The sequence below is a fragment of the Haemaphysalis longicornis genome, unplaced genomic scaffold, assembly GCF_048455015.1.
Source record: "Haemaphysalis longicornis isolate Haplotype H1 unplaced genomic scaffold, Haemaphysalis longicornis Haplotype H1 scaffold_1, whole genome shotgun sequence".
Classification (NCBI taxonomy): Eukaryota; Metazoa; Arthropoda; class Arachnida; order Ixodida; family Ixodidae; genus Haemaphysalis; species Haemaphysalis longicornis.
The window spans coordinates 266,696,584-266,723,007 of record NW_027526203.1 but is presented as its reverse complement, the minus strand read 5'-3'; the positions used below and the strand labels follow the sequence as shown (position 1 = coordinate 266,723,007).

At 41.8% G+C, this 26,424-nt stretch overlaps 1 protein-coding gene across 1 annotated transcript in view; it reads left to right on the top strand.

Moving 5' to 3' along the window:
- Nucleotides 1-26,424, top strand: part of Cad74a (cadherin 74A) — a 70,230-nt gene that overhangs the window by 2,099 nt on the left and 41,707 nt on the right. Inside the window, exons 5-19 of the mRNA XM_077677077.1 lie at nucleotides 96-185; nucleotides 280-378; nucleotides 1,074-1,208; nucleotides 1,288-1,416; nucleotides 2,244-2,322; nucleotides 8,045-8,190; nucleotides 8,419-8,607; nucleotides 12,731-12,898; nucleotides 15,352-15,507; nucleotides 15,619-15,686; nucleotides 16,107-16,356; nucleotides 19,670-19,912; nucleotides 21,331-21,403; nucleotides 22,953-23,131; nucleotides 25,156-25,282. Of these exons, the coding sequence (XP_077533203.1) occupies nucleotides 96-185; nucleotides 280-378; nucleotides 1,074-1,208; nucleotides 1,288-1,416; nucleotides 2,244-2,322; nucleotides 8,045-8,190; nucleotides 8,419-8,607; nucleotides 12,731-12,898; nucleotides 15,352-15,507; nucleotides 15,619-15,686; nucleotides 16,107-16,356; nucleotides 19,670-19,912; nucleotides 21,331-21,403; nucleotides 22,953-23,131; nucleotides 25,156-25,282 (2,131 nt within the window). The remainder of the gene's footprint in view (nucleotides 1-95; nucleotides 186-279; nucleotides 379-1,073; nucleotides 1,209-1,287; nucleotides 1,417-2,243; nucleotides 2,323-8,044; nucleotides 8,191-8,418; nucleotides 8,608-12,730; nucleotides 12,899-15,351; nucleotides 15,508-15,618; nucleotides 15,687-16,106; nucleotides 16,357-19,669; nucleotides 19,913-21,330; nucleotides 21,404-22,952; nucleotides 23,132-25,155; nucleotides 25,283-26,424) is intronic.

The window sequence follows — 26,424 nt, the reverse complement described above, 5'->3', positions numbered from 1 at the left end:
GAGCTATTTTGGAAGCCATTTGCTGGCGGGTAATGGCAGAGCAGAGACACTGATGGTGCTTTTATGGCTCGGCGCCTACATTACGGACATTCCAGGTTTCTCTGCAAAGGGAGATAAGCATTCTTGATTACAATGACAACCCTCCAATCTTTGAAAATGGACCTTATACATTCCATGTTGACGAGGTATGTCTTGCACATCTGTTGCTGGCTTTGGTGGCATTTTCATATGCACTGTGGGATGTCCAGTGAAGCACATAATAAATGTCTGTTTGTGCAGGATGCTCAAATTGGGACTACAATTTATCGGAACATTGTTGTGACTGATGCTGACTTGGGCATAAACGCTGATGTTGAGGTTACATGCCAAAAACATCTGGTAAGCTGCAGTTTTTTTGTTTCCCTGTATGTTTGTGATTGTTCGGGCCCATTTTTTTTTTCAGCTTCATTTATAGTCATAGGAATAAAAAAAGGCAGTTAGCGTTGCATTGTACTTCAAAAGGTGTCAAATGCAAACAGTTGCAGCGTGTTGCCGCTTCAAACTTTTTAAAGTAGGATCCATTTATGGTGCACATGCTTTACGCACACGTCTCCAAGCAGGTGTGGGGTCTTTGGTTGCAATTCTTGAACAGCTGTTAGTCTTTACTGCACATGGCCATGCCACATTTTCGGGCACCTTTCCTTCAATTATATGTTAAGATGTTTCTAAGAATAGTTCACATTGTCACAAATTAATAATCGAATAAAATTTATTATGTGTGCATAAGTCTCATAACATACATACGTATTCAGAGTGTTTTATTAACACGTTTGCATCAAAACTGGGTGATTTTGCTTGCATTCTTTTAATCTAGATGGCTGTCTTACCCAATTCTTAAACTTGCATAACTGACGCATAAAAATACCCATAGAGGACACAGATATTTGGAAAAATTTGCCTACACGTTGAATAACATGCTTCTTATGAATTTTCATCAAGGGAATGCTTCCTGCTTTTTGCAGTTACACGTCATCAACTCGAAAATCAGAATTGTAATTTGTAGCGTTTGTGCATCTTTTTTTTTTACCTTGCAGACTCCAGTTGCCTGTGACCTGTTCAGCTTGAATCAAGTTCGGCTGGGGATGGGACGGTTCTTGCAAGAGATAATCCTGCGCAACTCCCTCGATTACGAAGAGCAGACGACTTATGTCATGAGCCTGCTCGCAAATGTCAGTGTCGTTGTGTGCACCCTTTACAAAGACACCTGCTATTTTGGAGTGATGCTGATGCCTGTGGATTTGATTTCAGGATCTTGCTATGGAAAACAGAATGAATTCAACGGCTGATGTTATTATCAAAGTGAATGACGTCCAGGACCAGCCACCAGTGTTTGTGGCCGACTCATACTCCGTGACTGTTGCTGAAAATAGCCCCGAGGTAAAGGAGTAGTTTTGTTTTTTGCTGCAGAATTTCGATGTCTAGTAACTCGCTGTGGCAGCCAGGTTTGGGTCTACCATCAGGGCCTGTGGTGGATTTAGGTTTGGTTCGGTTAGGTTAAATCATGCGAGGTTATTTTTTAGTTTCTCTAAGGCAATTCTAGCCTACCCTGCACTGCCTGATAGGAAGTCCGATAGGGTAGGAGCAGCTGGAAGTCAGTGGGAGAGGCCTTCATCCTGCAGTGGAATTACAACAGTCTGATGATGATGGTGGTGGTGGTGATGATGATGATGATGGATTCAAGCGTACTTTGAGTATTCTAGCTGTGGTTATGCTGCATGTGTTTGATTCTAAGAGGTGAAACTTGAAGGCCTCTGAGGCAGTTTTGGAACAAGGCTGGTGCATGTAAAACTACCAGTTTTGTTGGGCTTTAAACATCTCATGTGATGTCAGTAAAGATGTTGACAAATCCTTGTAGGACTTCGGTTGTTTACTATGGATGAGGCTGTACTAAGTGTAGTCTGCTTTGATTGTGTTTGCGTTGTTGCTTCGGGTACTAAACATTCTAGCATATTTTTTGTTGCTGTGAAAGCAAAAAGTTTTAAAGAAAGAAAATTACAGAAATGGTAATTTCTACCCTTCAATTGTTGATCCAATTTTTTCTTTTAATTCTATTTCTTATATATAAACATTCATACAAATGAAATCTTTGTTTGAACTGCTGCAGATGAATTACTATAGGGCTTACTGCATTACAAAAACGTGTTTGAGCAGAAACGTTTCTACTGAGTTAATAAATTCACTTTTTCACCCTTTTCCATTCTAAGGGCACGTCGGTGCTTGTGGCCTCGGCCCACGATGCGGATGCTGGCTTCAGGAGGCTCTTGTCATTCAGTTTGGTCAACGGTATGCAATCTTTTCTATGTGGGCAAGTCTTATATAATGCGGTGCAGTTTTTCAGAAGTAGCATTGGCAGTTTCTTTCAAATGTTAAGGTATCAAGCAGGGATGTAGCCAGAGGCAGGGTGAGGGGGTTCAAACTGCCTCTGAAATTTTTTCCAGGCAGCATGTCAGTGAGTGAGTGCTAGTGTTCGTTTTGGCAAAACTTTTTGACTTCCCATACCCCTCCTCCTCAACACCCCACCCCTCCTTAACCTCCCCTCCCCCGCCCAAATCTCTGGCTACGGCTCAGTTATCAAGCTATTAATTGCACTTTGCGATGCTTCCTGGAAGTAAAATTATGCCTGCGTGTGGCTCAGGCATCTACAGGTAAGGTGGAGGCATGTTAGATTCATGTCGAGAAATTTGAGATGTTCTGAGGGCTGTTGATTGCTGCTTTGAAAGCTGAGAGTCTTGAGATGTTCGTGTTGAAAAATCTGAGTGTCGAGAAAGCCGAGAAAAACTTGCCGTAAAACAAAGCAGAAAGCACTAAGAACTGCCCTTTGTCTCGTGTTCATTGTGTGTGCTATACATTTTTATATATTAGCAGGTGTGTGCTTGTGGAATAACCATGTAGGAAGAAACTTTTTATTCTAGCTTTGAACTAAATGTACGCTTGCTAAAAGTTAGTAGTCCTATAGTTTTGCATCTTATGATGTAGGTGGGGCTCCAGCACTGACCTGGTATGGAATGTACTGATTCTACCTACAATAATCATAGACTTGCTAAATTTCTTCGCACGATGTCGGCTGACCTAGTGGCAGTCTGGCAAGAGGCATTAGAAATCATAGTGGGAGAGGAAAAAGGTCAACCAATTGTCTTTGTTAAGGAACATCTGTGTTTCGAAGCCTTCAGCTTATGTTTCGTGCATTGCAATGTGCACTGATAATCACTGAGTCAGTAAAAGCTACCACATGTCTTAAATATCCAGGATCCCCCTTTTTTCTTAATTGCTGCACCAAAGATTTAATTCTTATTCAACAGATGCTAGATCTAGCAGCCAGGAGGGGTATTTTTTGCGAGGACATGAACAAGAAGGAAATGTACATACTAACTATGACATTTGCATGTATAGCATGCGAGTGTCATAGTTATAAAATGTCAGTTCTAAACAGTGAACAGTTACATAACTGTTTTTTACATAAGACAAAGTATATCTTTTTTTGCACATGGGCTAATTTATCAAAAAGAAGACCTTACAACATGCAAGAAAAATGATTTTGATAGATTTATAACTATTCTCATTAAAAAGAAGTAGCTTATGAAGCATCTACAGCTATAATCAATGTGTTCTAAGCTGAGGTAAAAAAAATAATGAAGCTAGCTGCTATACTTTGGCAGATTGCATTGGACAGTCAAGACATAAGGTAGAGTCACTTATACACCCATTGTAGGGGGGGCGCTGCGAAGTCTTGTATGCTGCTCGCAAAATCTTAATGGAGGAGAAGTTATCTTAAACATAAAGTGCTTGCTGTGAGCCTTTTATGCTTTCTAGTTTTTTATCTATGTAGGAGTGAGTCTTAGAAGGTAGTCTGTAGTCTAGCAATGAATTTTTAGAGGAGCAGTTAAACTTTGATGCAGCATGTTGAAAGGGTCATATTTAGCCGTGAATAATAAAATAAATCAAATGTTATTCAAAATTCAGCTGTACTCAGATTATTGAACAGAATTCAAAATACAGTATTACCAAGAAACATTCCAAAATATGGTCTAAAGAAGCATTTTCAACCCAACTGAAAAATTTCCTGTATTTTGCTTTGGGTAAAAGCAAACTTTCTTTTTTCCTTGCATTTTTTTTTCCCCATGGAAAGGCAACATTTTTAACGGTGAGGGCTGCATTTATGATGGAGGCAGCATGAAAATGTGCCCATATGTCGTCTGTGCAATATTTTGGCATGCTTTTAAGAACAGAAAAATCCGAAAAACACTCGCCGGTAAAATTTTGGGCAATTCAAATTTATCCGATAAACACCGATTTTAGAGCACAACGGTGGCAAAAAATGACGATCGAAGTTCGGACTTCAGCATACCCAGGAAGTTGTCGGCACCGCTGGCCATTTGCACTTTTTGGTGATAACGTATTCGAATGGCGACCGGTCCTAAGAGAAGACTCCTTTGTCCTCTTTCAAGACCAGTGCACTTGTCTAAACAACTGTTATTTACCCAGATATAAGCTAGCCCATGAAAGATTTTGCAAACTTTCAGAGTTATGAAATAAGTAGCATTGTTGAACCCCTCTCATTTTCGAGAGTTCACACTAGTGCTTCCTTGCGGCTTGCTGAGGCTTCTCGCTCTACCTATTTTTAGGGCAGGCGTTGAAATGGCATTTTCTATGCTGAGAATCAAATCGAAAGCAGCGTACTTCCATCAGGGATGAAAATCTTGTAAAGTATGCTAGCGTGTATTACAACAAGATTTAAGGTTGTCATAGGAGAAACATACATGTTTTGTCTAACTATTTGTACTTGTGTACATATATGTGAGTCTGCAACTCAAACCTTTGAGATGAATATTTGCAGCGAGAGTTCTGAGGTGTTCGTGTTCAAATATCATTTTACCTATAATTTGGAGTAATTAAAATACATCGGAATAAAATCTGAATTTCAGAGGAATGGATAAATAAAGATATAAACTCAGAAAAATACTGAAATTTCACAAAAAAATTAACTCCAAAAAACATCCTCTGAATTTCACCAAAAATAAACTCCGGAAACCCGGATCCCTACTCCTGAGTATGTCGCTTTCATGCATTAAGCCCCAAATTTGAATTTGCGTTTTTAAACATTTGTGTGTTCTAAGTAAAGAGCAAGATTTAGCCTACATTAAAAATGGCTTCTTTTGATTGCTTATTGAGTTTGTTTTTCTTGCACAAAATATACTGTAAACAACCTCTCACCCATGAGCCGAATGTTTCCCAAATTTGCCAAAACGGAGGTTTTGGGATATTTGGCTGTTATAGAACATCACAAGATGGAGTGAATAAGGCCTAATACAGTTAAATTCATTGCTACGTTTGTCACAGGAGCCGGAAAATAAAACATTATGCGAAAATCTTATCATCCAAAGAGGCTAAAAAAGGAGAATACCCCTACTCCGTCAGCAAATAACTCACTTTTATTGAGCAACATTGAAGTAGCTGGTCAATTTGTGCTGCACTCTCTTCTGGTCAACGTCCCGGAGTAAATTCTGCCGGTATTTTTTCACGCTGCCGAAAAGTAAAAAAGCTGCCGGTATTTTTCGCGCTGGACACTGTTTTATACGACAATCCATGTTGTGCCTTAAATCGGTGAAGCTAGCTGCCGGACAAGACGAGCACGATGCCGTCAACGTTTTCGCGTTTACTGCTGCCACGCTAACTTCCTTGAACCATGTAAGCACGATGTCTTTTATTTGCTGATGCTTTGCACCTAGCGTTTGTTTTACTTTGGAGCCGAAAACTTGCAGCCCCTTTCGAAGCTCCTCTTGCTGAATGACAATAGTGTTGAGCATTGGCACTGGCAAAAGAGTTCGCATGCCACATTGTCACAACACTCGCACTCAACATTGTCACAAGCTTGGCAGCACCATCGCGCACAGCAATAAGGCAGCCCGAGGAGAACAAAAAAATAGCCACGAAGCACAGCAACAAGGCAGAAAAGGACTAAGAACACCGTGGGTAGCACGGTGCATTGCGAAAAGTTGAGATGTAAAGTCGCTGCTGCCTAAAGTGCACCTTCTTTGATTATGACACGTTTTGCTAGATGGCGCGGTGCATTTCCTGATGTATCTTCGTCATTAGACAGAGAGGCTACGCCCGGCAGCGATGTTTTCGCCACAAAACCGGCACTGCCGTGGCCACAGCGGCTCTGCATTGTGCAGATCGTGGCTTGTTGGAATGCAGTTTGAGCTAGTATAGCGAAGAATAACGGTAAAATTTCTAAAAATGTCAGTCATGATCCACTCTTGCGGTCGTATTATCCAATTTCTGGCAAAAATTTGATTGTATTAAAGGGCCCTGCTGCACTTACCACCGACTACTCATAACATATTTTGGAATAAAGCCTATTGTCCCAGCGATCTCCTTCCACAAAAATTATAAAAAGTTGTTTACTATCGCTGAAGCTACGTGTGATGAAAAATCGTGCCTAATTGTCCCCTCTCAATTAGACCGCAGAATATGTGACAAAAGTGCGTGCTCTCTCCCGGAGAGGGAGGCGGCTCGTGGCCTTCGATATATCACAGGGCGGCGAGTTTTCTCTTTTTCTCCACAACGTGGAGGGGTCTATTTCCGGTCTGATGCAACAAAAAAGCAGGAGTGCGCTTGCCTCCTCGCAAGCGCTTGCTCAGGTTTGTAGGGCATTTTGCAGCAATAAACATTTATTGTCGAGTGGTTTGGTTGAAAGGGAAGTATTGAGTTTGTCAGTCAAACTCCGTGTGCACTCAAAACACAAAATAAACGCCAAAAATGTTCGTACAGGTTCAGGCGTAGAAGAGGTGGTGCACAGTGCCGACGGTGGCGGATCGTCACAGGAAATGCGAGAAATAAACTGTGAAGTCGACCAGAAGCAGCCAATAGGCAGCCGCCGCTGTGATGATGCAATTACAGCGGTACCAGTGGTGCATAATGAGGGAAACTGATGAGAGTGTGGTTGGTTTTTCTGCGTCTTTCTCAGCGATTTGCGTGCTTACCGCTTCACGCGTACGTGTAATATTTGGCTCAGGTATTCCTGGCAGTGTAATCAAAGTGTCGTGCAAGTTTATTTGCACTGCTCAGTACATGTTGCAGGGTTCCTTTAAATACACGAAAAGGCATTACTTCTAAGGTTTGTCTGCCAGGAACAAAAACAAAGACATATTTGGCCGAAAAATGTATTATGCCGAATCGTATCAACAAGATTCCACTGTAGTTAACACTCGTGTCCTCTGATGACTTTTGGTGTCTCAAATTGTGCTATTTGGTTGTACACTGTCTACAATGACTGGAGTAGCGCATGAGGCACCTTTTTACCCATTGCATATGATGAGATGTGATGGAAACTCGCCTTCTATGTATACCTACCGGCTAATGTGGCTGTGTTGAACTGCACAACTATGCAAGGACCTTGAGAACCACAGAGCCAATATAAAGCAGCTGTAGTTTTGCAAGTGTATGTATTGCTTAGAGTGGGACTTGAAAGTCTGGATTTATAAGTCTGGATTTTATTCTGGTGTTTCCAAAGTAGTGTTCTCTTTATTATCAGGAATCCCTGTGCGAAGAGGTTTTGTGGGGTGTACACAACTCGCCAAAATTCACGAGAAATTAGGTCCTTGCAACAATTAAGTCATTCACTGTGTATTTCATCAGATGCAGTGCTCAATAAAGCAGGCGTCAATGCAAGTGGTGACATTGCATCTTGCAACATGCTCATGGTCTAGTACCATCTTGCCAATATGCATATTGCTGCGAGCTCTGTCCCTTACTCAGTCCCTTATGATTAAGTCAGGGTTAAAACCTTTCATGTTGTTCCCATCTATTAATAACGTCCGCTCTGGAAGGTAATTGAGAGCACTGCATTGATCCTTGTGTGATACATCAATTGCCATTACTGTCGTGCTTATAAAGAGCAGAAGCCGACACTTTTCAAACATAAATTTTGTTGAGTAATAATGTGTTTTGTGTATAAGCTATAAGCATATTAATTTCTCATATTTTGTGTGTCAATGTTTTTTAGATACGAAAGGATACTTCAGGTTGGGCAAGGTGGATGTCGATGACAATGGCGTTCACCACGTTGTGGTGGAGACTTCTGACATAACAATCGACCGAGAAGACGAGGACATTGAGAGGAGTGGTGGACTCTACAGCTTTCAATTGCAGGTACCGGTGAATTTCTTGTACTCATAGGTGTCTTCTGCAAAAAAAAGGTTTCCATTGACAAAGACCAAATCTGCTGTTGGCTTTCCTTGAGATGTCTATCACTTGTAGTGAAGTTATTGTAAACAGAAATCATGTAGAGTAAAAAAAGAAGAATTGAATGAAGTTGACTGCTTGTCAAGCCACTGATGTTACTTAAAAATTCACTTCACCTTTTAAAAATAATTGCAGGCAGCTGAAATGGTCGATGGCAAGCCAAAGGGAGAAGTTGCTGTCGCAGATGTCAACATTGTTATAACTGACACTGACGACCATGTGCCCGAGTTCAACAGCCACAACTTCAGTGTCATCATATCTGAAGACACGCCTGAGAGTTCAGCCATCCCAGGCCTTAACATGGTTGTCAACGACAATGATGTTGTAAGTTCGTTTTTTTTTTGTCATTGAGTGTATGTTATCTGAAGTGTGCTCTATGTTCCTAGTTTAGTCTTTTTGGAAAGTCACGTTTTAGATGGAACCATCTGGTGGGAGCAATTTACTGGGGTAGAGTTGGTTGTTGAAGTCAGTTAGATCCTACTTGTGTTTTTATGAGGTATTGTAAGTGTGGAGTTAGCAGGAATAAGCACTTCTTAAAGTTTTACATAACTGTCAGCGTCGTATTCTGAGCAGTAGGGGAAGGGGAGGGCACTTTGTATGGTTCAGGCAGTAATGTTGTCTCTCAAGTTATGTTGGCAGCCTTTTTAAAGATACCTTAAAAATTTTATGAGGTAATTTTGTAAGGTGGGGAACTCCATGGTCCACCACTAGTGCATAGAGATGCATGGAACTGGTGGCAATACCCGTAAGCCACGTATTAAACTTTTCTAGGCCACTGTGCATTACCGTACAGTCTTGTCTTTCGCCAATGTTTCTGAGCATTGATGTCTTACGTAGCATTGTTTTTTGTGTGTATATACAGCAAATTCTTACCTGTGCCTTTTTGGAATATAAATTCTCTGTTCAAAATTGAGGCTTGAGCTGCTAGCTGGTTCGAAATATTTTTGTTAGGCTTGGTTGTTAATGGTCAGTGACTACAAAGAAGAATGGACACGCGCAGTAATTACTCACAATCACTTTACTCAAAGAATTATTAATTTTTTTAATTTATCATCTACTCTTCAGTATTACAATACACATCAGAAACCGTTAGGTCAGTAACCAAAGCTAGTGTAGGCCTTTGAAATACAGCAGCAAACATTACACAGGAGAGTCAAGGGAAAGTGACTCCATACAGCACATAATAACTGAAATTATGCAATGCTAGATGGAATGAATAAAACAAAGTTTGTGCAGTGCTGTATAGTATAACATTTTAAGGAAAGTACACAAATGATCTATTTTAAGTTCTTGGGTAAACTATTCCAAATTTATGCTGCATTATTTCATGTTACAGGAAAGGTAAAAATGGACATGTCTAGCACTTCTGGTGTTCCTTTTAGGTATTAGAAAAAAATTTATTGAAAGAGGATTTGGGAAAATAATTTTGTTAACTACAATTTCTCTTCCACTCCCCTCTCCCTTTTTCTGAATAAATGTTTTGTGAGAACAACTACTACTATAATGGAAACCTTTGTGCCACGAACAAGCAATGATTTGGCACTTGGAGAATAATGTAAGGGTGGGGAAATAATGTTAGAAAATGTCAAAACACATAGCACTGATTCTGGAAAGCGAATGATAGGATCTAAATAAGTTTTAAGTAAAGGTTCAAAATTCACAGCAATATGTAAAATGGCAATGAAATAGAGGTGCATTTTTGTGGGACATGTTCCAGTTACAACAAATCAGAGCAGGCAATCCAATCTATGTATACATGCACTGATAAAGTTTATCTACCTGTATTTTTTATTTGTGGAATAGATGTAGTACCCATATCTTTCACTTAAATCGGATACAAATGGGGCATTAGTTTTTTGTTTTCCATCGTCCCTTACCATTTTGATGATACAGCCCTGTAGCAAGCAATTTCTGGTCCCTGTTGCTGTTTTTGGTTTCATAGTTGATGGCTTGTTGACCCACCCACTCTTTGCTTAGGTGTTACTGGAGCTCCTGCGGATGCTTATTAATACCCCTGTCGGTCGTCGTAAGCAGTTCTTGCGGCTCCATGGTAGCGAAATTCAGTAGACTGTATCGCTTTACACTCTAAAGTCTCATTTTTGTGCCTGTAATGCACGCTAACTTTCTTTGCTCTGATTACGTATTTTGTTGCAACGCGTCAGTTTTGCAGAGTGAGAAATTTTCATTATTGCTTCGCCGACCGAAATACTCAGAATGGCCCTGTCTTTTGAAATTATATAGAGTGGACATTAAAATTGTGATTTTTACGCTATACCAGCAGCTAAAAGCGCAATTTTTTTTTGTTAGAGATGCAAGAACGTCCTACAAAGCAGATTTTTTTATGGGTTGATTAGTGAATGTTAATTAATGTGATCATTTAGTTGGTAGACACGAGTGAAAAGATATAGTGAATCTGGGCAAATGGGTGAGTGTCTTTGTGGAGCATCAATTGCAGACTTTTACCGTTAAAATTTGTAGCTTACCATATTTGCACGATTCTAACATGCACCTTTTTGCACAGCCAGAAAGCAACATGCACAGCCAGAAAGCAACAAGCTTTTTCCCTTAGTGTTGGTGTCCACAGGTTATGTGAGCAAGTGCATTTTATAATAGACTGGCGTGGGCCGGAGGTAGTGGCTGGAATATGCTTATCTCATTGCAGCTTGGATTTTAATGTAGAAGACGTTTTGATGGGAATGAATCTCTTCATTTGCAAGTGTGATCACCATCTGTCACCTCACAAGCAGTACACACAAATTCATGGCACGGCAGAATAAATGGTGTGCAGTGCCCATGTCTTTTTAACGGGAGGTTTTTGTTGTCCAGTAACTTTGCTTGCCATATAGCAGCGTGTCTTTGTACGGGGGGAAGGAATTAGGGGCACTAGCTGCATTATTTTTTTGTGTGACACTCCTCTGAGAAACATGAAAATTACCCGACTCAGTGAGCTCTTAATTGTCCTAAGCAAGAAGATGCCAGCTACATTATATGTTCTCAGCATGCAGTTAACCACATTAGAACGAAATGGCTGCAACTCCTAGGTTATAATGGACATAAGAAGGAACTCTCAATTCTCCATCAGGTTATTGGCTGCAGTGGTAGGCAATGGCTATAGCAAAGCAAAAATGGCTGTGGCTTGGCTCAGCTAACCCTGGATATGCAAAGTGAAAGCTTGGCTTAGCATGGTTAAGTCTTGGTTTCGCTTGGTTAACCCTTGATTTAGCTGTAATTATTGTACTATTTGTCCAAAGCCTGCCTTTGTCTACGGTTGTGGTCCAGCTTCCGGCGTTTTCTGAGCCGAACAGCTCGCCGGGCGATATCCGCAGTGGGGTCAGACGCCGCTCGCCGCCGACGGCTCAAAGCCTCCAGCTACCGTGCAATGCTTGGAAAAAATGGCCCGGTCTCAATCTCATTCATGGCCAAGCTCACATTTGCGTGGCGAGTCACGTGGTCAGGCGTGAACCAGCTGCAGAAAGCGCATGCGCCGTCCGCAGCGCATGCGCCAAGCTAGCGGCGGCGGTGGCAGCGGTGAACGCGCCCCTCTGCGGAGCTCAGCCAAGGAGTCACGTGATGTGCAGCACGGTCAAATGAAGGTCAAATCTACCACAACGGCGAAACCGCTTGACGAGATTAGTAAAGCTTCGCTTTAAAAATTTCAGCCTGCTGCTCACCTTCATTGGACAAAGTTTATACTGTACAACGTTTTACTATGGGGTGTGAAAAAAATGTGCCACGTTTTCTTGGACTTTTTTCAAGCCCCCCCTCCCTCCCCTTTCTGTCAGTGTGTATCACATCAATCACGCATTTGCTCACTGAAATGCTAACAAAATTTTTATTACTGCAGCATGTGACTGTTGTATAGAATCCATACTGCTGTCGTTCTGATTGAGGAAAAAGTTGTAAATGAATGCAATCCTTGCTCTTGTCCTCACACGTTGCACAGCAGTTTACGCTGATGGAGTCAGGTGTCTCCATTTGAAGCAAGCGGTGTTTTTTCTTTTTACCCTGGAAATGTGCGCTTTCTTCATGGTTTGTCATTCTGGCCTTTAACATGCAGTCATTCATCAGAAAACACTGTTGCTTGCACTTTTTTTTTGGTTGATGGCATTTTTTCAGGTGGATTCATAGTTTTGATACAATTATTACGTCTGCACTATGTGAAGCCATATGCTACTTTGGGAAATGCAAAACAGCAGTTATAATAACAGCAAAGGGCTGTTATCATAACTGCTGTAGTACGCGAGTTGAACAGTAGTTGAATTCTTGGTGTGGTCTTAAATAGGGGCTGCTTTATGGCATATCCCATAATGTGTTATTTTTTTTATATTTCATACAATAAGCAGCTGGATGAAAGCAAGTACTAGGAGCATCTTAGTGTGTGTGTGTGTGTGTATGTGTTTGCAGGTGCATCATACGTAATGTGTCCTGTATTATGTGTGTTACACAGGGTGAAAATGCCAGATTTGGCCTGCATTTGCGAGATGTGAATAACTCAAACGGAGTCTTCTCAGTCTACCCACCATCAGCAGTTGGCCGCACTCCCGTGCTTATCAAGGTGGCTGATGCCAGTCGACTTGACTATGAGGATGAAAACAGCCGCACGTTTGTTTTTGAGGTTAGTGCTTGCTTCCTACCCTCTATATTAATGAATGCTATGGGGTACGTTTGTTTATATGCCAAGATATTTTTATTTTCTGCAGAGAATAAATGTTGTGCATCACTTTCACCTTTTCAGTGGCATTGCTGCCACTGGTGGCCACTTTAAATGTGCTGCAAGTGCGGGTGTGCGAGTACTTGAAACGTTTGAGTAAAGGGAGAAACTTGATAATTTATTCAGGTTCGACTCAAATAGCATATTTTGAAAACTTTGGATATTTTTGAATTATTTCAGAGTTTGAAAAAGCAAAACGACAGTTGTTTCAGTGAGCTTGGACACATGAAATTGTACTTTGAAAACCTGAAAAGCTGCAAAAAAACACATGGAAAATATATTGTTAATTAACCGCATGTTTGAACTGGTTGGGCATCGTACGTCACACTTTGAGTGCCTGCGATTGACTGTCGGAAGCACGGAGCAGCTTTCTCCTGTAGTGGTGGCGGGCTTTCCCACAATGCACCGGGCACGTGTGGGTAAAGGGCTGGTGGAGGAAAGGGCTCATGAGCCCCCTCTTATCTCCTTGGCTATGGGCCAGCTCGACCTTTGTGCTTCTCTATTCGCATCCGGGTAATGTGGTGGCACTCAAGCTTCCCTGGTAAAAACTCTCTTGATAAGAAAGCCCCACTACTTACATAATCCCCGAGTTCCCGATTTCGTGATGAAATGATGTGCAAAGTTGAACCTTTTTTGAACTTGTAATGTTCCTTTGCTTTCTGGATAGCCTTGTAACCATCCAGGCAGGTACTGCAAAGTGGGCAGAGTCACTTCAAATTAAAATTGCTTCCGTCACTACCCAGGGACGCATGGGCTGGGGTCCATACAATACTCACTGAGAATGAGGTTGCGTATGCCACTGCCCGTGACCGTACCCAGTGGGCATTCCCAAAAGGGGAAGAAGAGTAACCACTTAGCTGCCCTCCGGACCTGCACCACATCTCACAAAACTACTCCGACATTCTCCATCGCTATTGAGCTTCTCGCAGGGCCCTACTGTCCCCACATCCATCCCTATAGTGGGGATGATGCGCACATTTGGCGACGACCCCAGACCGACACTTACTACTACCACACCTTCCTTCATTGAATTTCCCCTAGTGCATACTCCCCGGGCTGCCAATACTGCCCCGGCACCCCAAATACAGCAAACTCATTTGGTTTGCGTGTGCCCTGCCAACTCCCGACACCCACAGCCACACACCCTTGAGCAGTGGGAGAGCTTGCGGATCAGGAGTTTGTTTCTTGTGAAGCACGCCCGGGCCACCGCAGCACAGTGTGAACTGCTAAACTAGGATGTCCACCCGCCGCCCCCAGTCTCACTCAATGCAATAATAAAAACGTTTTATAATCCAATCCAGTCATTACCCAGGGCTGCATATTCATGATAAATTTTTGTCATGCAGTTCCTGAACAGACAAAGAATTTTGCTAGCTGCCATCCTTAACTGATCAATTTAATGATTAGTTGAGGAAGGAGCAGCTGATTAGTTGGTTAAAAATTTGTGAACCGGTCCTGTGCGGAAGACCCGCCTGACTTACCAAGTGGTCCCGCACCCTTCCTGTATGCAGTGGGCTAGCTTTACTCATCTTAGGTGTGCAGTTGTAAAGAAAGTCAAGGAATTAAATCCTGATTCTTAGTATTTAAAAAGATGGGCCCAAAGTGCTAAGGGAGAATATAGAGTTTGGAGCACGGAGCAAGAATATATAGGAGGGGAAACGTCGGTCGCTGGCGCGGGCAAGCAACCAGATTACGTCACAATGAAAACCAATGCGGACTAGAAAGCTCTAACTGCGATGGAGAAGGAGTGGGTAGCAGCATCTGATGGACGAAATGATAGCGGCCACAATTCATTCCGGTGCTGTGCAGTGAAATGCCGATCGCGGCCAGGCATCGTAGTTTCTTCTCGCGCGACAAGCGCTTGTTACGTTATCTGGTCACTCAAGGAAGTTTTTGCTCCGTAATTGCTGACACGGTAAAGGGGAAAGTGGGTAGAATCAGCATGAAAACAACGATATCTTTTTACTTGTGATTTATTGTCTTGCTTTTTCAATTTTCCATGGCATTTTTAAAATCAGTCACCTCTTCATTGCGTTTTATGAATTTGTTTCAAGAAACACATGCACACAAACACAGAACACTGTTACCTTTTTATTGCTCTAATCAGGCTCTTATCATAGTGTAATCATAAAAACACAACGTAAATGCAGCAAAATAGCAAGATTTGCATACAACCATTTAATTACTGCTATGTTGAGCTCAATAGATGGACATAAAATCTGTTAAATAATTATAAACTAGGTGCCAGTTTAACAGAACCTAATTTTTGCTTGTCAGTTTTTTGATCATAGCACCAAATAAGTCAGTTTTTTTTTTTTTTCCATGCATATTCAAATCTTGCCATTTCCCTGTTGCAGGTGGTTGCATCTCAACATGGATTTGAAGTTACAAGTGCCACCGTCACTGTTTCGCTTTCTGACGCCAATGATAATGGTCCAATGTTTGAAAATGAGCAGTACCTGATCCAAGTGCCTGAGAGTGCTAGGAACGGAATGACCATTTTTTCGCTTGAGGTATGAGAATGAGTTTACTCATCATTCAATATGTGACTAGTCAGTTGTTAAAACTGGCCGCTCCAGTATCAAGGCTGATAAATAACTTTGATTTATGTTTGCTCATTGCAGGCACGTGATGCTGACAGTGGGCCTTTTGGAAAACTCTCGTATTCTATGAAGGGCTACGGTTCAGAAAAGTACGTCCCTCTGTGCCTTAAAAGTCTTATCACGCCTGAGCAACAGGGGCTTTCACTTTATGCATCTTGTAGGAAGTGTTTCGAATCAAGTGACTATACTGTCCTCTTTCAATTCTCAACTAATGGCGTAAGTAGGGCAGCTGTGCCTTATCACTTTGCCTTGAAGATAGAGATTACTCAAGGTTTTAGACAGTCGTTTGTGGAGCCAGATTTTATTTTTTAATGTTTTTATGCATTGGCTGAAAGACAAAGTGCCAAAATTAAGTTCTTTTTTTTTTTTGATCATTGGTTGATTATATTAGTCATGCAGAAAATTATGCCAAGCGATAGTTCAATATATTGCTGATGAAGTTTTTGGGCACGTTTCTCTTTTGCAGTTTTTCTTTCAGTGAAGTGCATGCGCTTGTCGTTGTTGTGCAGGTTCGTGGTCGAGAAGGATACCGGGCGCATCAGGATTGCCACCTGCAAAAATGGCTGCCTTGACTTCGAAAGTGTTCCGAATTACTCCTTCACGTATGAGGCCCAGGATGGGGGTGGAAAAGTGTCGTCTGTGAACCTCTTCATACAGGTTGTGGATGTGAATGACAATGCCCCAAAGTTCACCAAAGACAGCTACCTCGTGGACTTGGTGGAAGATGCCACCAAGTTTTCTTCTCCTGTTTTTGTCAAGGTAGGCAGCCACAAAGACTTGTCGGCCTGCTAATAACTAACAGCTGAAGTTTTTAATGGGCTACGTTTACTTCAACTTCTCTGTTTGGAGCTCAACTCTTAAAGGAGCCATGAAGACAAAACACAAGTTGGGTTTATTAGAAAGACTGCTTAGTCCCGATAACAATGGTACCAATATCATCGCAATCTTCGAACAAATAACGGAGATATTAAAGAAAACGTGTGAAGCAGTCGCGACCCCCTAGCCAATTATCCGCAACTTTTTTATGACGTCACGGAGCCTTGTTTGTGCGATTGGCGGCCGCCTAACTGACCTGTCGCGACGAGACATGACTGGACGTCTGTAATGGGGCCTCTAGTTCCATTTGACTGCATCACTTGAATGCTACCGTGCAGTTAACGCACTGAAAATTATGTTTTATTGTTGGCCCGTATGACGTCATTCTTGCTCATAACACGTCACTGTGGCGCAAAATTTGAAAGTTTTTAAATACTTCTTGCTTTTTTTTCGTTAAAAAAACATCTTTTGTGGCTGTAATGGAGCTGAGTGAGATACTGAATCCTAGTTCTTTCAAATTAAACGAAGTTGTATTTTCTCTTCATGGCTCCTTTAAAGGGACCATGATGACAGAATATAACTCAGTTCAATTTAAAAGGAGGAGCCCTTGGTAAACCGCTCAGCTCCATTCCGACTGCAAAAAGTGTTTTTTTTAGGGGGACAATGGTCTTAAGGACCAGAAATTTGCCATAAAATATAATTTTTGGTATTAATTTTATTTGCAGTGTGCAGGTCCCAAAGAATGTACCTGCGAAATATTATAGCTGTACCATAAGTATTTACAACACTGTCACCCTTTTAATCTGTCTAAATGAACATTTCATGCCTAAATTTCCAAACTTTGTGTCGTTTTCTCAGAACCAATTTTTTTCCCATGAGGTCGACTGTCAGGTACAATATCATGGGATGTACTAGTTAGATTTGTATCGTTTTTGCTGCATTTGAAAGCGTATGAACTGGACAGTGCAATAAAATCACAGATATGTGGAATTTTTTTCTGGTAGCACAAGATATAATGCACTTAGGTTTACGAAAACATTGGTAATTTATGACCTGACATTTAATAAGTTTACAGCGTTTGCAGAAACAATGCTAAAATTACTTCTGTGGTATAGTTGCACTTCCTAATCCTTCTAGAGAACAAAGAGATAAAAAGTATTCAAGTATTTCATAGGTAGATATGAAAAAATTGCCCGAAACGAAATGGCATAACATGTTGCACAACTCTCTCTGAACTTACACCACATAGATGAAAAATGGCTGCGTATTTGTGCTCAGGATGTTAAAATACACTTTGCGTGGAAATCTCAAGCATGTAGGTTAAAAAATAACAAAAATGTCCTTAAGACCAGTGTCCCCTATAACCGAAAAACTGCCATAAATATTGCAAAGCTTTAAAATTTTGCGCTGCAGTAACGTATTATGGTCATGAGTGACGTGGTATAGGCCAGCACTAGAAACCCAGTGTGTTAACTGCGCATTAGCATGAAAGTGATGCGATCAAACAGAACTATAGACCCTGCTACAATTACCCAGTCATGCTTCTTGTTAGTGGCTTGGGTCGGCGGACGCCAATCGCCCAATTAAGATTCTGTGACGTCATAGAAAAATCGCTGGAAAGTGGCTGCGGAGTTGCCACTGGTTCCTATGTTTTCCCTAATGTCTCCATTATTTGTTTGAAGTTTTCGATAAAGTTGATATTGTTGTATCGGGGCAAAGAAGTCTTTTTAATGAGCCAAACTTGCGTTTTGTCTTCATGGCTTCTTCAAGCTCCGGTTAATGTGTTGAGCGGCATTGCCGTTGGCATAGCCGAGTGAACGGGAGGAGGCAGTGGGGAGGATGGGAGAGGGCGAACGCGGAGCGCAGCGGAGAATGAATGAAGGTGGTAGTGAAGGGGGAGCGATGAGGAAAGTGCATGAAGGTAGAGCGGAAGCATGAGGAAAGCAGAAGAGGACAGTGGGGAGGCGAGGGGAGTGCTGCATGGGACGCGCTCCACTACACCGACCCCATAAGAGGTGGTGCTAGAATACTAGGGCCCTGCCAAGGTATGGGGTGCGAGTGTCCACCGATACCATAGTTGGAAACAGAGTGCTGCATGAGCAGAGAAATATGTGCAGTGACTGCTGTTAAATGCACACTCACATCACCCAAATGCGCCCTCCCTCACTCTCCTGATTAGTGAGGCAGTGAGGCAGTTGACAGCACCCCGCTCAGTTTGCAGTGTTCCGTGCAACATATTGTTTGTGTTAGCAATGCTACTCTCAGCGTGTTCCTAATCATAATACGAAAAAGGGTGATCCGTAACTGTACTACATACATGCATGCATCTCTCAATTGCTTTGCCTTAATATATCGCAAAATCAAAAAGCAATCAAACAGCTGCACTCAAATTTCACAGTAGGGAGTAGCCTAATCGACTGTGCATTTTTTTGGGTTGTCTGTAGCAGGTGATTCTGCAACAGGACACTGCTTAGCTTTGTTTTGAGTACTGCGGTGTGACTTTTGCTGGGGTTTATACTTGCTTTTTCGAGCATATTAAAGCCTCCAGCATTTTTGCCTTCGTCCTGCACCAGCAAGGAGCCAGCAAAGCTTAATTGCCCCAAGGCACCAATAAGATGCTGTGTGGTTCTGTACATGTGGCCTAAATTTTGCGAGAAGACAGTGAAAGTTCAGTGAAACATTATGTTTCATATGTCTTCTACACATAGAATGTGTTTTATTCATAACAGGCAAGGTTGCTCTATTTGCAGAGAGGGCAGTTAAAAGATATGAATTGAATTTTAAATGTTACAGAATGACATGTCTTTCCACCATGTCTGCCTAACAGGCTGGTGAGAAGTGCCCTTCAGAATGCTTTACAAAACTTAAATTTTAGTGCAAATGCAACTACGCCTGGGGAAGCAAACATTTGGAGTGAGGCCAGTTGTGTCAGGAGAAATGTGTTAATGTTGACATTTTTAACATGGGCATGCATCGCTTTGAGTATCAGAACCTCTGGCATGTTCACCATGCTGTTACGTACTGGAAAATATATAGTGCTTGCCTATAACTTGATTCTGTCAGTAGTGCTTTGTTGCATTTAACTAAATCGGTCGTGGGCTGCAGACAAAACATAGCTATTGTCTACCCAATTGACGAGCGCTTTTCACACAATTGAACACTTTCCATTGTAGTTGCAGCCCAAAGATTTTGTGAGCCATTCCCAAATTGGTAGCAAGTGCACGTAGCTGCTGATCAATGTGCACTTCTACTGCAGGCCACAGATGCTGATGGGCCGAGTCAGGGTAACGGCCGGGTGCACTACATGATCAAGGCCACCAACCTCACTCACCCGGAGGTCATCTCCATCGATGCCGAGAGTGGGGAGCTGTCGCTCCTGGGAAGCCTGAATGTCACTGCAGCTCCGTACGGGGCCACCCGATTCGAGGTGATTGTGCAGGCCACCGACTTCGGAGAGCCGCGGCTTGCATCAGAAACTCCACTCATTATACGGCTCAAGGTGAGAGGACTTCTCTGTGAAAGAGTTACGTGCCATAGACACAAAGAAGGGTGTCAAAGCGTAGCAGTGTTCTGTGAATTCTTGTCAAGCAGGCTGCTGAATCATGGTTCTAGAAACTTGGGTTGCAAAAGGTTTTACCAATGTTGCAAAAGGCGGTGGCTGTAGCATTTTAAGTGAGCTAATTGCGTTTCTTCTGCTGATGCCTGAGGCCACGTGGGAGCTGTAAAAGGCACTGGTGTTTCATAATGAAGCTGTATATATGGATCCTACATTGCTCTTATCCCTGACTGCATCCTCACACAGGGACTGTTTGTAGTGAGGACAACTTTATATAGCAGATGCCATGAAAACAAAGCCAACAATGTCCACCAAAGAAAATGATGAAGTAAGGTGCAAGGAACCTGTCCATAACTGTCATGGCTCTGCCCATCATGTGGCCCCATGGAGTAGAGCAGAAAGAGAGGCCAATTGAGGTTATTGTAAGGGCACCACAATATCACTGACTTGAAAAGTGCTTGTTTTAGGCGAGGGGGCTGTTGCCAACTCAATGTAATAACTGACAGTTACGGCAGAATGGAAAGGCATGTCATCATTGCTATTATGACTGGAAGTGATGTCACTTCCAGTTGTGTGTCACATTCATTATTAATGGCGTCGTCATCCTTAAAGTCAGTCTAGTGCACGAAAGCAGCAGTCGATGCAGAACTAGTAGATCCAACAGCCAAAGAGAGACTTAAAAAGGAGCAGAGAAAGCTTGTAAATGCCTCATCACAGTACATAACTTTATATGGATGCCCTGGAGGAATGCCAATTTGTAAAAAAAAGGCCCAAAGTCATCAACAAGCTATGTCATTAGTTCTTGTAAAAGCACTGCGCTAAATTGAAATTACGAAGACGAAGGACGGCGGAACACACGATGCAGACTTACGAAAGCGCTTTCGTAAGTCTGCATCGTGTGTTCCGCCGTCCTTCGTCTTCGTAATTTCAATTTAGCGCAGTGTTTTTACAAGATATAATGTACCAACTAGCCCAGAAGCAAGCTCTATGTCATTAGAAGCATGTTCAGGCATTACATCGTTGGTTGTAATAGCCTGGCAATAAAATATATATAAAGGGTATAATACAGCTTTTCTGTTCAATCAAGTCTTTCCTGGCATAAGTGCCTCGTAATTTTCTTTGGTCATGTGTTTAGTATCATACCTCTCGGAGCGTAGTAGTATTAGGTATAGGTCTAACCAGGGCTCATCTGGCCACAACATTCAACAAATTTTTAAATTATTTCTAAACAAAATTGGCTACCTTGGGGAAGAAGTAAGCGGAGACTCTTTATATGGTCCTAGAGGTAACCGTGAGTGCTTTTTGAATTTAAAAAAGGTTTATAATTACTGTGGCATTGTTCATGTTTTGTAAACTTTCAGAGAAAAAATGAAGGTGCACCATATTTCTTGAATGCTCCTTACAAGGCAAACGTCAGGGAAAACGCTAAGCCAGGTGAGAATATCAACTTTTGTCTATGCATTGGTAGTGCAAACTGCTAAAGTACTAAAAAAGTGTTTTACTGTTGTTACTTTGTTGTGCTAAGTGAGGAATGTTCGGTAGGTTCTGAGTTTGATTAAAAAGCAGTTGTGGAACAAAAACATTTTTATTCTTCAAACTAATTCTTCTAATCGTCAATGCACTTATACATCCTTTACTGAGTTTTCTGATTGCTGTAAGGGGTATGGTGTCATCACAGTTTTAATAGCAGCACCCAATGGCAGCTTTTACATGAACATCATTATCAAATATGGGTAATAATTGACTGCAAGCTGGAGAATGCCAGCCATTGTATATGAACACATCCAAACTGGATATGGAATATTTTCTGCTTTGCGTAGAAGCGTATAGAAGCTGGTAATTTCATTGAGACAGCTTACCTCACTCTCCTGAAACGATGAGCGTACATCAATTACAAAGCTTTACGTGACGTGACAAGCCGCCTTACTGCAGTGCTACTTGGCCCTTGGTCTGCAGACAATTTGTTGCCCCTCAGAGAATCGCCTACACAACCAAACAACATGCTTAGCCTCCAAGTGTGGGGTAGCTAGTTGTTGTGGAATGTCACATGTCTCATAAACTGATATAGCTAGTTCTACAGTTTTTGGCAGAACATGAAAGTTTCAGCATGATGTGAAAACATGAGTTTATCTCAGAAAATTAATCTTCACTAGGTGCAAAAAGACCTGAACATGTTTGTGTTTGCTTACCTCAGTCCTTCGTCCGTGTCTTCTTGCACCTAGCGAAGATCAATATAAACCAACTCGCCAAGTTATCTGTTTTGATCTCGGAAAAAACTCACTTTGGGTTTTTTTAGAAGTACAATGCTTTCTTTTGATCAAAAGCTCTTTTATCTTCTGTGGCTTAGTGCCACTTGGGCTGCTTGATATCTTTACCAGGAAGTAAGGTAAGATTGTTGAGGTTACATCTGACGAATTGACAACATGCATCCTGTATGTGGAGCTTGGCCAATTTACTAAGAAAAGTGAAGCTATTATTCTGCATATGTACACTGTCAACTCCTCAACATGGTTGCCCTTGTACAAACAAAATTTTTTCCACACTGATACGAAGAGCATTAATCTATCTCTCTTTTTATTTCTTCTTTTGAAGTTTTGCATTATAGGGCTTGCAGTATTCGTGTGAAGTATGTTATTTCTGTGGGAAAATTACTTGTTTTTGGTATTCACACACACACTACTATTAAATCAGCATATAAGTAATACATTTAACGTGTGGCCAGCATAAATAAAGTGTTCAGGCAGAGATTTTTGATCACGTCACCTTGCGGGCCAAGAAGTAAGATGCTTGCCATTCACTGTTTGTTTACCATCCCCAGCATTCAGTCTCACCACTCGCAGGACTGCCTCAAAAAAGATTAAAAAAGACATTTCAAATGAGGGGGGACAATAAGCATGATTTCCAGAGCCGCTGTTGTCCAAGGCTGTGGTGTTTCTTAGTTTTTTCAGTGATGTTAAATTTCAATTACATGTGATCACTGCAGGCACCACTGTCCTCCAGTTAGTGGCCACCGACCCAGATGGCCCAGATGGCAACATCAGCTACTACATCGATTCTGGGGCCAGAGACAACTTTGTCCTCAACAAGCTTACAGGCATCCTCAGTACGTCGTCAAATGCAAACCTGGACAGAGAGCTGAATGGAGACTCCTATCACATTTTGGTAAGCAGGTTTCAGAGAGTGGGCTCTGTGTCTGCACTGCATGCACTGCAGCAAACGAGGACTAGCCTTAATGTTTTCTTGTGACTATGTCGCAGACAGCCAATCCTTTTTCTTTACCTAATCACGGTAGCACCACGTTGAAATTTTAACTGAAAGGTGCAGTTAATTTTAGAGGAATAAATATGTAAAGCAGGAGCTCTCTGGCAGGAAGTTATCAGGGAACTACACAGCAACAGGGGTATTGGGGTAAATGGGGGACAGTACAGGAGTCCAAACAACACTTTAAAACATAATTAAAAGCACCATAGCCATGGCGTCAGCGAGTGACTGATCTAAAGAGCAGTCACCCAGAGCTTTTCTTTTGTGTGGTTGCGTATGTGTGTACTTTCGGAAGAAGATCACAGGTTAGGGTGGCATTGTATATCAGTGCATAGTTGATCAGGACACCACAGCCTTGCTTCATGACATGGGCACCATGCAGCTATAATAATGGTGGACCTGTGGATGGCAATCGCCTCCTGTTCCCACTTTCAAGCACCTTTGAAACCAGCAATACCAAGCCTGCTGTGCGTGCCACTTACGCCCCCTTCCCAGACATGACTCTGTGTTCACACCTGAGATGTAGCACCACATGGGAACAACTGTGCTTGCACATTGCCACGTACAGTAGCAATTAGCTGACCAAAATTGCTTTCTCAGGGGCTAACAAAAATTGTTAGTTCAATGGAAATTCAATTTTATGACACCCAATTTTATGAATTGCTTGCATTAACAAACAAATTCTGGTTCCTGCTGCAGTTGCCCATAGGCTTGATGCTTTCTCGATGTAATTCAGTGTGCTACTATATAGAAGCTACATGACTCATTTTTACGAGGAGGAAACTGTTGCGATAGGCCCAAAAGTATAGCAGTGCAGCTTAAAACATGGAAACGGTGGTTTGTATCACTCCAGAGTTGTGATACAGAGGCATATTTGCTTCCTCCGCTTTTCGAACTTTTTTCATTCCAGGTCCCAATTTTACCATTTCCTCTTAACTGACAGATAAGCTCTTTCCCTGTTTTCATAGTGTTAATTTTTCCTGGCATTCTTTAATTGCAGGGTTAGGTACGTGCATGGTTGCAGCTAAAATCTGCCTGTGCATATACCGTCCTTCAAGGAAAGAGGTGACTCTTATGTGAATAGAGAGGCATTCAGTGGTGACTAAGTGTGACTTTGCATTGTGGTCTTACAGTGTAGTCTTTTGGGCCATGGCGTAGTGCTCCTAGGCCCCAATGTCAAACATAGCTGTCTAATAACTGGCACTGCAGGCCAGAGGAGGCGTCTTTGCTGAGAGGGTTGAAAAGAGTTTCATTACACGTTTGTGTGTGTGTAGTCTGCGCATGTGCGTGCAGGTGTGCATCAGTGCATTTGCATGTGCATGTCAACGACATATGTTCTAATTATGTTTTCATTCGTTATGAATGAAAAAAATATGGTCTAAATAGTGAGAAAAAGTTACATCAATTGTTTGTTTTGTTATCTTTATAATAAATTGTTGTCAGAAAGAACTACTGCTCATTTCTTGCTATTTTCCTTGCATTTTATCGTCTTATGTCTAACATAATGGGAAACGCAGTGTTTCTCCCCAGCTTGCTTTTTTATATTTAAGTTCAAGACAGTATTTGCATGCTTACATTTGTTATCTGTAGGCTTCCTCAACTAACAGTTCAGTTTGAAATTTGTTTCGCAGTGCAGTTGGGCATTTGCCTCTCACATGTATTACAGTGATACTCCCCGTCGGAGTCGAAAACTTGGACTGTTTATTGACAATCCCTAGCTGGCAAATTGAGGAGGCCCAGTGTATTTTTTTCTTTTTTGCAGACAGCACACACTACTGTTCTTTCCCTTTTTGTGTTTTTGAATCTTTTTTCTGCCATGGCATTTCTTTACCACAGTCAGTTTGAAAATGTGGAAAAATACCCACTTTTCGTCTTTTAACTGAGGGGCAACATTACCTAACGAACTTTTCGTTTTATGATGACAGGTGTATGCTGTTGATGGGGGCGCTGTGCCGCAGAAGGCCTTCACTACGGTGACCGTCTCTGTGCAAGACGTGAACAACAAGCCGCCAGTTTTCGCAAAAGATACCTATGTGCACTGGGTCACCGAAAGTAAGTTTGCCCGTTTGCTGTACTGGTTAAAACGTTACTCAGTGGCCTGCTCTTTCAGGTTTCTCTGTACTCACACCTGTTGTGAGGAGAAGTACAGTTTTAAAGTGCACAGTAGTGAACATTGATACCTCGGTCATCTGAACTGATTTAATAAGGAATTTACAATTTTTCTGTCCTAAAGTAAGCATGATGGCAGCTTGAAGTCATCCCTACAGCTCAACATGGTTTTGCGAAAATGAGTGAGCGGAAATGGGCTGATTGCAGGCATTTGTAAAGTTCTTTCCTGAAGTAAACATGATGGCAGCTTGAAGTCATCAGTACAGCTCAACATGGTTTTCAGGGAGTGAGGTAGTGGAAGTGTGTAGCAGGAGTTACTTGAGCAACACATTTTAAAATTGGCAGCTCTCAGCAAACGACTGGAAAAAAAAAATTGGTTAAGCGTACTCAAGACAAATTCGTAAGCAGTCAGCAATGAGACTGCACTCATGGGCAAGGTGAGAGCCCAGCAGCTGTGTTGTGGAGGAGACTGTAGGCAGAGGGAGGGAAGGGAAGGGGGATTTTGTGTATGGAAAGGAAAGAGGACTAATATGGCACCATAGATGGTAAAGAACATTGTTGATAAATGTCGAACATGTTCGAACCTTATGTCGTTTGACTCAAATGTGAATGCAATGATACACAACTATGCTTTTCAGTGACATTCCGTTCAAATGTGTATCGAGCCCAATGATCCTCGCAGAGGACATTTGGAGCTCTCAAGTGCTTCCGAGACGCAAATGTTTGTACCCTCATTCCAGTGACTTCATGTACTTTTGGAAAATTAGTACTGAATACAGAATACTGAGTTAATGTGAACAATTTCTCAATAAGTGTCTCATGGTATTTTGTTTTTCCTGATATCAAAATACTGTTGCAAGCTTTATTGTTGTTGTACTCTCCTGTCATTGTAAAGTCTTGTACATGGTCATTTTCACAAAGATCGTCCCTAATTGTCAGTCAATTGGAGATCTAGCTGGTTAGGTTACAGCCAGCAGCGAGGGCTTAGAGAAGTGTCAAACTTCGATGAGTGTTTGGAAAAAAACATCAAACATTTACAGTTTGGGATTACTTGCAGTTCAAATACCAAAAATTCAATCTACTTT